Genomic DNA, 13,383 nt, shown 5'->3' with positions numbered 1-13,383 from the left:
TTAAAAACCTACCCTACCTAGTTCCTTCAAAACTGAAGCTGGGGAAGTACCCTTAGGAAATAGCCAAAGGAAGAAATCAGTGCTGAGACGAGGAGGAAACAATAGGGGGCATATAACAAAGGCCAAAGTGGCATTGGCTGGAGTCTACCCATTCAATTGACTAAAAGAAATTTAGTGGGTGGGCTTTCAAGAAATTTTGGAAAATAATCTTTTTTTCAGTTGACAAAGATTCAGTTTTTGTTTGGATTGAGGCCTGCTTTTGTTTGGTTTATGTGTTGTCATAAGATGCACTTAAAACTAAAAAGTTGTCATGCATAAAAATCATCATAAAATGTCCTACTTTATTTGAACATATATGTGTTTGTGTATATATCTATATCTATATATATCTATATATATATATATATATATATATATATATATAGAGAGAGAGAGAGAGAGAGAGAGAGAGAGAGGGAGGGAGGGAGAGAGGGAGAGAGAGAGAGAGAGAAATAAAAGGACTGGCATTTTTTGAAGTACTATTTCACCCTTTCTCTTTAGAAAAAAAGTATTTTATTTTTTTAAACCCTTACCTTCTGCCTTAACTATGTATTGGTTCTAAGACAGAAGAGTGGTAAGGGCTAGGCCATAGGGGTTAAGTGACTTGCCCAGGGTCATGCACCTAGGATGTATTTGAGTATTTCTAATACATTTTTAAAAATTATTTTTATTTATATTTTTGTTTTGTACCACCTACATGTCACAATATATTCTACCATCCCACCCAATGGAACCATCTGTTATAATAAAGAATAAAAAAGAAGAGGAAAAAAACTGAGTGAAACAGATCAGCAAAACCATCTTATCTAATGTTTGGCATTCTTTGCAGTGGTACACATCCAGAGTGTCTTTTTCCACCTCATATTTCTCTTGTGGGGCTGTGTGTGGGTGGTATTTGTAACTTCACAGCATTTCGTTTTGATTATTTAGCTGAGGTGCTCTTTCCAATTATGTTGCTATTTTCCTGGTATCTTTGGTTAATATGATTGTTAAAAGGAATTTTTATTTCGTAAAACTCATCTGACAATTGCTTGTATGTGTTATATGGGGGGAAAAAATCTAAAATAGTAGAAAATTGAGTATTACTTCAAACCAACAACGGTCCTGCTTTGTCAGGGAGTTTTAGTGATATTCCTTGCATGTCTTGTCTTGTTTGGACATTCCGGCAATTTTTGAAACATTATTTGGTCCTGTCGATGTATGCCCTAAAGGGAAATGGGGAGAGAGGGTTGAGAGATTGTTCTTCCCCTCTCTTTCTTTTGGGGAAAGGTAACCAAGTTTGGTCTCCCTGAGAGAGCAAGTATGTCTCCTCAGAGAATAGTTCTGGGAGATGGAGGATAAGAACTAGATGGAAAAGCTTGGGGAAGATGAAACACTGCCTTCCTTTTGGTCCCAGCTATTCTTGAGAGGCAATATGGACTCTTCTGCCTCTGGATCCTTCAGGTACACCACCTGCCACTCCACCACCCCCTCCCCTCCCCACCTTAAATTACTCCACAGCCCAGGAGAGATGGTTGCTCTTTGGGTCGGGTTGTTTGGATCACTGGGATCCTGGGCTAACCCTACTCCTTTTTGTGAAGAGATATGGCCCTCCCCAAATTTTCAGTCCCCTTTCCTAGTATCAGAAACTAGCAAGACCTAATTCTAAAGTAGTAGACAATGTATTTGGGTTCACACAAGGAAGGAGAAGTAAGGGTGTCAGGCAAGGGAAGTGGGTGAGCAGGAAGCCCTATTGACTTGTCCCCTCTGGGCCCCCTGCCCGCCCCCCCAGGTCCTGGGGTTGATCCCTCTTCCAGCCAGCTGCTAGTTTGGTCCCTACTCCTGAGCTAACTATCTTGAGTACTGGAGTCCAGGAACAAGTTAGGGAGAGAGATGGAGAATGAGATGCTTGTATTCATTGATGGCTCTGTGCTGTTGTTGAGAGCTGAGTGAGAGGTATCCAGGGGTTCACAGGGAAACAGTTGATCTCCAGAGAGACCCAAGCTTCTTCCTAGCCTGAGAGACCTGCTTCTTCTCTCTGAGAGGTGAAGAGAGTGATCAGCTGGAATTCTCCCAGCTTCAGATTCCCTCCTGGAACTTGCAGTTTTTTTTTCCTCCTTGCACCTCCCCCACTCTCTCTCTCTCTCTCTCTTTGCACCTGATTTCAGTCAGAAATTGCTCCTTGCACAAATTGGATTAAAGAATTTTATATAATCTCAACCATTCTTGCACAACCCCACTCACCTGATTGGACACAAATCTTACACACATGCATGTTCTAGTGCAAGGAGAAAGAAAACTACCATCAAGGGGAAACAGATTTACAAACAGCAACCAGGGGTCTAGAGCAAGAAATCATTGGGCAAGAGTTAGTTCAAGGCATGGAAAACACAGAAATCACTGAATACAATGGTACCTGTCTTGTAAAGCAAGAACCTTATGTGGAGAGCAAAGTTGGGAAACAAAACATTGTTTTAAGACTAGAACAAAATGCAACTCTGTCAAAGCTGGCATTACAAAGCTACAAACAAATGTGTCTTCCTATTTGGGTAGGGTGAGATTGTTCGGCTTTACTCCGATGGCATCTTTAGTGATTGAGGAATCCTAGGTATAGTCTCTCCGCTACACTGGCTTATTCTCAATGTCTGAAAAATAGTTGACTCATTGGAGATCTAAGGACATGTCTTGATTTTGGCAGCCAGGGTTTGCTAACATAAACTCTGGGGTTACTGTCACTGGCACAGTCTGGGGGCTTTTTGATGTTCTTTATGGTTTTGCCATCTCCCCAAACCTCTGATTTACAAACAAGTTGTGTTCTAATTCAGTAATTTGGAATTCAAAACACAATTTCTCATAAAAACTGTGTTTTAGAAGGACTTTTATGAAATATAAAGAGGGAGAGAAAGCCAGAACCAGAAAAATGTTGTACATTTCAATATGTGGGCATATGGAGGACAGTGGATGAGAACGAATGGACAGAGAAGTCTTGATGGGACCATTAGAGGGAGAAGTTGAAGAAACGTTATGCATTAGATATAGAAATAAGCATAATTATAGTTGTGGGTTGATGTTGTTGGGTTGTTGGCTTCCTTTAAAAAAATTTTTTTTGGTTGGTGACTTCTTTTACACTCGTCATTTTTTCCAGTTTGCATAATATGATGAGTTAAAACTTCCCCTAAGTAAAACCTCGAGTAATTTTAATTTGCATTTCTTTTAATGATTTGGACTATGTTGTCATGTAGTCACAAATAGTATCAATTCTTTTGAAAATTATACTTTGACCACTTACCTAATGGGATATGCTTGTGGTATTTTTCATGGACTTGAGTCAATTTCCTATATATTTTTCAAGGTGATGCAAATAGTATCCTTGTTTTCCTGGCTTTTTTTTTCCTGCTAATTCTGCATTGATTTTGGTCTTTCAAAATGTTTTGTATGTATTCCCGGTTGTCTCTTTTTATTTTACTTCATGTTCTCTTACCCTTTTTTTAGTTAAGAATTTTACCTCAGCAATGAAAGATACTTGACTTCATTTTATTCTTTTTTTGGTATTGTATGACATTTTATTGTCAGCTCAAACATTTGTTGTCTAAAGCATTGGTTTTGACCTATTTTCTTCTCAACTTTTTTTTTAGCTTGTGTAGTAGTTATTTCTAAAAATATAATTTCTAAGAAGAGATAAGAATGAAAAAAGTGTTATGTGGATTTTTGGCAGCAAAAGACATGATGTAAATTTGTTATGGAAAAATACAGTCCCTAGCACGGTAGTTTTGAATGGTCTTATTTCAACATTAATGATCAAATAGGGATAGGGACTAAACATGTAATTTCTTGGGAATAAGGAAGTCCAGGAAGGAAGATTCTTTGCAACTTATAAACTTAAAAAGTTGATTGGGTTAGGAGAGAAGCAGCTAGGTCCCACAATGTAGAGGTGCCAGGCTTGGAATCTAGAGGACCTGGGTTCACATCTGGCTCCACACATCTACTTTGCCTTCCATTTGCCGTTCCATCTTAGAATTGATACTACTAAAGCAGAAGGTTAAAATAAAATTTTTTTTAAAAGTTGCCAAAGGTACTGAGAAATTAATTGACTTAACCTAGTACACTGGAGCAATATTTGACAGTATTAGGACTTGTGATGCCTGGTCTTCCTAGCTCTTGAGGCCAGCTCTTTTAACTACTATTTTGAGCTTCAAGGCAAATAATTAAATATAACATTGACTAGATAGAATGCTGGAACTTAAAGAAAGGCAGCTTTCATTAAAGAAAAGGCAGAATGAAAATTTGTAGATTCACAGAACTGCAGAAATTTAAAATGAGAAGAAATCACAGAGTCTACTTAGTCTAACTCATGCTTAAACAGGAAATTCCTTTGTGACCTGCCCAATAAGTGGTTGTCCTATATAATTGAACCCAGGAGTGTTTGGAAATATGCTTGGTTAAGTCTAAAGAAAAGCCAGAAACATTATTACCAAGATAGAAAAAAGAGAAAAGTAATTTATTCAGTTGATTTTTGGAGGTGGTTATTTTTTCAAGGTAGAAGATAAATTACTTTTTTAATATCATATACATTATACTTATTTTTATAAGTTTTATATCAATTTCTTCACTGAATCTTCAAACAGTTCTCTGAAGCAGGTAATCTAGATAATAGGACTAATTTGCTAGACGAATAAATTAATGTTTAGAGAGATAAAGTGAGTTATTCATGGTCACTTCACTAATCAGCTCAAACTTAAACCAATGTCTCCTGTCTCCTTTTTTGGTATTCTTCCTATATTTTGTAAAAAAAAGGGGGGGGTAAGAGATGGAGAAGAAGAAAGAAGAATTAATGTGGGATGGTATAATAGAAATGTTAATCTGTGTGACACTATTTCTGGTTTCTGTAACTGGAATATATTCTGGATTGACCAGGGGCTGCTAGTATGGGACACTTGCTACAGAGATAAAGAGATACTGCTACAGATATAGAGGGATGCTCCTACACAGGGGAATGCTTTCTCCCTCACTCCCTCCCTTAACCACCCACTTCTGGAAGACTTTTGGCTTCCTCCCTCCCCCCTGAGTGGACTATAAAGATACTTTTTCTTTCTCAGGTAAGGGGTTTATTGGGACACAACAGGATGGGAAACTGAGGTAAGAGGGATGAGGGTTTCCCTAATCTATAATGAGGGATAGGAGGAATTTGGGAAATCTGTGACAGAGGAACAGTCAGAGAGATGGAGGACAACTGTTTAAAATCCTCTTTTCTTCTTTCTTCTCCACAAAGCCACCAAGGTCTCTCAGCTTAATTTCAGAAGCCCCCCCTCAAGGGTCCTTCAGTCTGGAACATAAATAATATCAGTTCTCAGCTTCTTCCTCCTACAGCCAGGCTTGCCTCCTTTCTTGGTCAGTCAACCCCAGAAAGAGACAGAATCAAAGTCTCCTTGGCCAGCTCCAAGTCCCCTCCCCCTGGTCAGCTCAACTGCCAACTCCTGGGAACATTCCGTTTGGAAACTTCTCTTTGATTGACAGACAGATCCTTCACCTTGGTCTGCAAGCCTCTATCACAATGGATGGAAAGTAGTCAAGAGAGGAAAAAAAAGATTATCATAGAGTAACATTTTAAGGATTTCTGAAGTGATAATCTGTTTTTACAACTATAGGAATACCTAGGGATATAACCTTGGACACTTGGTTTGTGGGAATTGTGAAATTGTTCCAGAGACTAGTTAGTGACTTATATATAGCAGGATTGTTATATTTTGTCAAGGAAGAAAATATACTCCTACTGTAATAAAGGGGATTTTTATGTGGGGAGAGAGGAAGGAGAGAATGGAGTCTTCCCTTTCTCAAGGCCAGAACAAAGGGAGGAGGAGTTGATGTTGGTTTTGGATCAAGACTTTCCCCCCTTTCAGTCCTCTCTAGCTATGGCTCCTCACTAAATAAACCCACCTGTTCACTCTCCACTGTTTGGCTCTTTCTAAATAGCAAGCTTCTTATTCTAGGGAGAGAGAGATCACTTCTTTCCCCCCTCAGTTCTAACTGCCTTTCACTCAGTCTTGAGTCAGATAGTTTGGTAACTAATTTATTCTAAACAACAGGGATGAAGGATAAGGTTGAAATGGCTGGTAGATCTGGGCCAGGAGGGAAGAGGGAGAAGGGGATCCCTAGCTAGCTAAACTCTTCCTCCCAAAGTTAGGTAACCCAGGTTTGGTGGCCTGAGCTGAGCCCTTGAGAGGTTCAGAGTGATGAACCCTGGCTTTTGTAAACCACGGTTTGTAAAAAGCCTTCTTGTGGACTCCTTTTCTCTCCAGGCCTCTGTCCACTCATTGGTTTGGGAAGATTGTGGTCAGGTTCAGGGAGGAAAAGATTTTTTGGATCAGGATCCAGTCAAAAACCCACCTTCTCCTTGGCAGTCTCAAACAGAGAGAGAGCAGACCAACTGACTCCTTCTGGGCTGCTCTCTTTCCCAAGGTTCCAAACTTTCTCAGCCCATCCCCCCTACTGTTAATGGAATCTTTGTAGTCTCTCCAGGCTTTTCCATTTCAAAAGTCTGGATTTTTCTCTCAAATCTCCCCATTTTTGTCTTGTCCAAGTGGTGATATCTTGATCTCACACGAATTACTTACCTTAATTCTATTCCTATGATAATCTCTCTCTTCAATTTACTTTTCCCACTTATTATCTCCCACCCAAAATAATAAATCTTAGCCCAAACTGCCTATGTCCTATTCTGAAACCTGTCTTACGCTAAGATCTGGGTTACGGGGAAAATTTTTAGGTTGGGTATATAGGTATAATGTGTAATGCAATGTAACAATGTTTAAACTATAATAACAATGTACTATGTGACCATGAAATCAATGTATTTTCTTCTACTCCTTATATCTTTTATGCTTGTGTAAAATGTGTCAATTATAATGTATATGCATGTACTATTCTTTTATGTACAGGTTGATTCATCCGTTCCCTATCGCTAACTCTGGGTACAGAATTTCCTTTTCCTCCCTAAACTATGCTGTCCCTGTCTGTTAAGGGTTAATTTGTTAATTCTTCCCTATCTTATGTTAGTTTATTAACCTGTTAGTGATCTACATATGTTTCCTTTACAAATATTACACATGGTACATACAAATTCCATATATACACATACAAGCTCTGTTTTGAAGTCATCCAGACAGGAAAGTTATTTTCCTTTTTTGCCTTTATGAGTTCTGTCAGAAATTCATTTACAATTGTACTTTAGCACAAGGGGAATCACAAGCATTGACAAAATATACAAACTCGCCACACATTAAGGAAGGGGCAAGAAGGAACAAAAGATATTGGGGAAACTGTACATTTAAACAGCATGATAGCAAATTCACAAGATGGGGCAGATTCCAGAACCTTATGTGTGGATAAAAATGGGAGAACAGAGTTACCCTTTTCTAATATTTTTAAATTAGGTATTTTGGAACCTCTTTTTTTTTTTTACAGCTCTACCTGAGATTTCTTTGAGATTGGTATAACTTTCTCTTTAAAAAATAAACCATGGGGGGCAGCTGGGTAGCTCAGTGGATTGAGAGCTAGGCCTAGAGATGGGAGGTCCTGGGTTCAAATCTGGCCTCAGACACTTCCCAGTTGTGTGACCCTGGGCAAGTCACTTGACCCCCATTGCCTAGCCCTTACCACTCTTCTACCTTGGAGCCAATACAGACTCCAAGACAGAAGGTAAGGGTTTAAAAATAATAATAATAATAAACTATGACATGGGTTGATGGGGATATGACTGGGGATGTAGACTTTAAGTGATCACTCTAGTGCAATTATCAATAATGTGGAAGTAGGTCTTGATCTGTGACACAAGTTAAACCCAGTGGAATTGCACATCAACTGGGGGATGGGGAGGGGGAACGAAAGAACATGAATCATGTAACCATGGGAAAATATTCTAAATTAATTAAATTAAAATTTTAAATTAAAAAAATAAAATAAAATACTCCATGATAGCATGGAGCTGGAAGATTTACTGAATTGGTTAGACATACCAGTAGAAAGGTAAAATTTCCTTTTAAGTTTTGGATTAGGAAAAACTTTCTTTTAGAGTCATTTCCCCTTACCTCAGAAACAGGAAATTAAATATTTTAGTTTTCAGCAGATGTTTTAAAACTCAAAGGAAACCCAAAGGAAAGATGAGAAATTTCTGTTTCCCAGTTTATCATGAATTCAAGCATTACCAGATCTCCAAGACATGAATAATGAATGGATTTGCCTGTAATTACCACTAATGAAAATGGACTAAGAGAAATTTGATATTTTGTGATTCCCAAAAAGGTTTTTCAGGAAGCAGCAAACATGTCCCTTTAAATAAGCTTTCTAGATCTGGTTCAAAATTACAGTTTTAACTTCTCTTTATTGGTTGTGGCAGTGAAGCAATAAGGATTACAAACTGAAATTGACATAAATTAGGAAACCATTTTATAGCTACTGGCTTAGAATTCCACTCTTCCATTAAGCCAGAAAATGCTCCCCCTTTTTTTTAACCTATCTATTCTTAAATATGAATTGCTTATGAGAAGGCTAATGTAAAGAAACAGAAGGTCTATATAACCCATAAACTTTAAAACTTTGGTTGCTGGATAATTGAGATTTTACTATGTTTTGCTTTTCATATTATTTTTATAGGACAACCAAAAGACCTCAGACCTTCTATGATGGAAGTCATGCCTGCTCCGGAGGAGTATGTCACATTCCAATGGCAGAGCCATTTTGCTCTAAAACCAGAGAGGTTAGTAAGTTATGATGTATAGACTTTATTGATGTGATAGGGGAAGAAGCCATCTGTTACTTCACTGATTTTCAGAGTCGATTTGGTAATTCCTGTTGGCTAAGCTTTTGTGTTCTCCTTTCTCTTTCTTTCACCCTTCCACATGCATCTCCCCCAATGATAGATTAAAGGTCTCCATTCTTTGCTCATAGGCATAAAAACAGCTTTCCCTCTGAAAACTTTAAATCCTTGTTTGGCAGTCATCTCAGAACATATCCCAGATTGCTTTGTTTCTACAGACGTCCATGTGTGATGGTGGCAGCTTTGTATTCTTTGATAGAATAAGGACCTACAAATATCTGTTTTAAAGAATTATCTGAAATTCTTTCCACAAACTTAATTTTAATTCACTCTTATCCAACTGAGAGGCATGTAACATTGGAAGACTAACTGAAGAATTATATAAGTTGTCTTAGCTTCTAAAATAGCGATTCTGTCTCCACTAGCTTCCTACCAGCTAAAAATGGCAACTGCTGACTATAAAACCCCATTGCAACTTTTTCTGCTACCCTGGGTTTGTGGGTTCGAGGGTTCACGGGTTTCAGAAGGCAAATGGAGCCATTCAACTTTAAAATTTGCTTAAGAGAGACTCACTGAGCAAATAACTATTGATTGGTTAAAGATAACTTGAAAAGTCTTACTTTGGGGGAATTTCCCTAGTACCTTAGAGATTACCACCAAACCAGCTACTTCCTCATTAATTTCTACCAATACGCTAGAGGAAATCCAAAATGGAAAAAAATTAAAGCAACAAACTGAAAAATAATTAAAACTCTGCCCTTAAAGAATAAATTGTGAATGTTGCCTCCAGACAGTGAACTGAAAGGTCAGAAACATGAAAGACTTAGGTTGTATGAACATGACTGTCTCCTGGACAGTATCTTCTGTGATGCAGGGAGGAGTTTGGAAAATCTATGGAATACAGTAAAAGCAGCACTTCGGAAAATTTATAACTCTGAGTGTCTCTATCAACAAAATAGAGAGGGAGGAGATCAATGAATTGAGCTTACAACTTAAAAAATTAGAAAGAGAACAAATTAAAAATCCCCAGATAAAAACTAAATTGGAAATTCTAAAAATTGAAGGGGAAATTAATAAAATTAAAAGAAAAAGAACTATTGAACTAATAAATAAGACCAGGAGCTGGTACTTTGAAGAAACAAATAAAATAGATAAAGTGCTTGTAAATCTAATCAAAATTATTTTCCCAATGCATTGACTTAAACAACTTATCCCTTCCCAACCCTGCTACCATGAGCAAACTTTAGTGGCTTCCCATGATAACACTAGGATAAAATGTAAAATCTTCTGTTTAGCATTTAAAGCCGTTCAAAAACTTGTTCTCTCTTCTGTCCTGCCATTCTTCTTACTCATTTCTCCTTTCTGTATGGTCCAAGCCCAGCGACCTACTTGTTGACTCTTACAAATAAGTCCTTCTCCATATTGGACCTTTACACTGCTTGTTTACCTTCTTCCTCCCCCCTTTCCCCCCCCCCCCACCACCACACATATCTCAATTACATTACATTCTCACTTCTGTTAAAAGTATATACAATTTGGATAAGGGGAAGGAAAATAATACAGAGGGATAAACATATAAATATTGAATTTATTAACAGATAAGGGTAAGAGTTTGGGAATGAAGGAAAAGGTTAGCATCTGACAATTAACCCAGTTATTAAACCCACTATTTAAATACTCTAGATTGTAAGGGGTAAATTTAGACTAAAATTGTTAGACTAAGCAGGGTGGAGTAAATCTGAAATTCACAATTCTAAATACCCAAGTTTCCTAAGGGTAGCCCAATTGGGAACCAGATTTCTCACACACAGAGAGTTCTTTGTGGTTCAGGTACAAGGATCCAGCTGAGTCCTCAATTTTCCCAGGGAAAAGAGGGTTTCTCCAAGTTTCACTCTTTCCACCAGTGTATGGATGTGTCCTCTCAACTTTGTATGGTGGAATTGAAAGAGGCTGCTTGCTGGCTGTCCAGGGGAGTCCAGGAGAGATCAGATCTTCAACTTTCAGGCTTCACCCTGAGGTCTAGTGTGCCAGTTGGGGAACTGTCTCTTCAACAGTTTGGAATCCTGACAGCCCTGGGAGAATTCTGAGTCTCACGCCCTGTCAGTCATTCCTTGCATAAGTGTATTTTCCTTTGCTACACTTCCACTCTTAGAAAACCTGGTTAAATGGAACCTATGCACCACTTCCTACAGCTGCTTTTGCATTCTTTCCAAAGCTAACTGTAATTGTACCTCATATGTACTGGTTTCTGTACATGTTATCTCCCCCATAAAGACATAAGTTTTTCAATGGAGAGGATTGGTTTTATTTGCTTTTTCTTTTACCCCTAGTACTTCACAGTACCTAGCATGTAGTAAGTGCCTAGTAAATGCTTTGTTGAATAATGCCAATCAGTTTTTCCTGCAAATAAATCTGGAGGTGTTGCGTTTTAATAAAATTTTTAATAAATGAGCTTGAAACCCTATAGAATCTCGGAGATTCTTTCTCTTCTTTTTAATTTAAATTAATTTATTTAGAACATTATTCTTTGGTTACAAGAATCATTTTATTTCCCTCCCTCCCTCCACTCCCCCCAACCTTCCCATAGATTACATGCAATTTCACTGAGTATTACTTGTGTCATTGATCAGAGCCTATTTCCATGTTGTTGGTGTTTGCAATAGGATGTTCATTTAGAATCTACATCCCCAGCCATATCCCCTCGCCCCATGTATTCAAGCAGTTGTTTTTCTTTGGTGTTTTTACTCCCACAGTGTTTCCCCTGGATGTGGGTAGTGTTTTTTCTCGTAGATCGCTCCAAGTTGTTTGGATCACTGCATTGCCACTAATAGAGAAGTCCATTACATTCGATTGTACCACAGTGTATCAGTCTCTGTGTACAATGTTTTCCTGGTTCTGCTCCTTTCACTCTGTATCAATACCTGGAGGTTGTTCCAGTCTCCATGGAATTCCTCCACTTTATTATTCCTTTAAGCACAACAGTATCCCATCACCAACATAAACCACAATTTGTTCAGCCATTCCCCAATTGGAGGGCATCCCCTCATTTTCCAGTTTGTTTGTTTTTTTGCCAGCACAAAGAGAGCAGCTATGAATATTCTTGAACAAGTCTTTTTTCCTTATTATCTCTTTGGGGTACAAACCCAGCAGGGCTATGGCTGGATCAAAGCGCAGACAGTCTTTTAGCACTCTTTGGGCATAGTTCCATATTGTCCTCCAGAATGGTTGGATCAATTCACAACTCCACCAGCAATGCATTAATGTCCCTACTTTGCCACATCCCCTCCAGCATTCATTAATTTCCTTTGCTGCAATGTTAGCCAATCTGCTAGGTGTGAGGTTATTCCTCAGAGTTATTTTGATTTGCATCTCTGATTATAAGAGAGTTAGAAGACTTTTTCATGTGCTTATTAATAGTTTTGATTTCTTTAACTGAAAATTGCCTATTTATGTCCCTTGCCCATTTATCAATTGGAGAATGGCTTGATTTTTTGTACAATTGGTTTAGCTCTTTATAAATTTGAGTAATCAGACCTTTGTCAGAGGTTTTTGTTATGAAGATTGTTTCCCAATTGGTTGCTTCCCTTCTAATTTTGGTTGCATTGGCTCTGTTTGTACAAAAACTTTTTAATTTTATGTAATCAAAATTGTTGATTTTACATTTTGTAATTTTTTTTTCTAGCTCTTGCTTGGTTTTAAAGTCTTTCCCTTCCCAAAGATCTGACATGTATAGTATTCTGTGTTCACCTAATTTGCTTATAAGTTTCCTTCTTTATATTCAAGTTGTTCACCCATTCTGAGTTTATCTTGGGTTAGGGTGTGAGATGTTGATTCAAACCTAATCTCTCCCATACTGTCTTCCAATTTTCCCAGCAGCTTTTATCAAACGATGGATTTTGATCCCAAAAGATGGGATCTTTGGGCTTGTCATAGACTGTCTTGCTGAGGTCATTTATCCCAAGTCTATTCCACTGATCCTCCTTTCTGTCTCTTAGCTAGTACCATGTTGTTTTGATGACTGCTGTTTTATAGTATAGTTTGAGATCTGGTACTGCAAGGCTACCTTCCCTTGCATTTTTTTTTCATTATTTCCCCAGATATCCTTGACCTTTTGTTCTTCTAAATGAACTTTGTCATGGTTTTTTCTAATTCAGTAAAAAAGTTTTTTGGAAGTTTGATGGGTATGACACTAAATAAGTAAATAAGTTTGGGTAGGGTGGTCATTTTTATTATGTTAGTTCTTCCTACCCATGAGCAATCAATGTTTTTCCAATTGTTTCGATCTAGTTTTAATTGTGTGAAGAGTGTTTTGTAGTTGTGTTCATATAGTTCCTGTGTTTGTCTCAGCAGATAGATTCCTAAGTATTTTATATTGTCTAGGGTGCTTTTAAATGGAAGTTCTCTTCCTAATTCTTGCAGCCAAAGCAGTAGTCAGGGGGAAATTCATATCCTTGAGTTCACATATTAACAAATTAGAGAGGGCAGAGGTCAATGAATTGAACTTGCAACTTAAAAAATTAGAAAGAGGACAAATTAAAATCCTCAGATGAAGA

At 37.9% G+C, this 13,383-nt stretch overlaps 1 protein-coding gene across 1 annotated transcript in view; it reads left to right on the top strand.

Annotated features, from left to right (window-relative positions):
* The window catches only part of MTAP (methylthioadenosine phosphorylase), a 79,948-nt gene that overhangs the window by 46,854 nt on the left and 19,711 nt on the right, over nucleotides 1-13,383 (top strand). The window contains exon 5 of the mRNA XM_007498070.3: nucleotides 8,668-8,770. Coding sequence (XP_007498132.1) covers nucleotides 8,668-8,770 — 103 coding nt within the window. The remainder of the gene's footprint in view (nucleotides 1-8,667; nucleotides 8,771-13,383) is intronic.

Source organism: Monodelphis domestica, chromosome 7 (genome assembly GCF_027887165.1).
Source record: "Monodelphis domestica isolate mMonDom1 chromosome 7, mMonDom1.pri, whole genome shotgun sequence".
NCBI classification, from domain to species: Eukaryota; Metazoa; Chordata; class Mammalia; order Didelphimorphia; family Didelphidae; genus Monodelphis; species Monodelphis domestica.
This window is presented reverse-complemented; position numbering and strand designations above follow the sequence as displayed.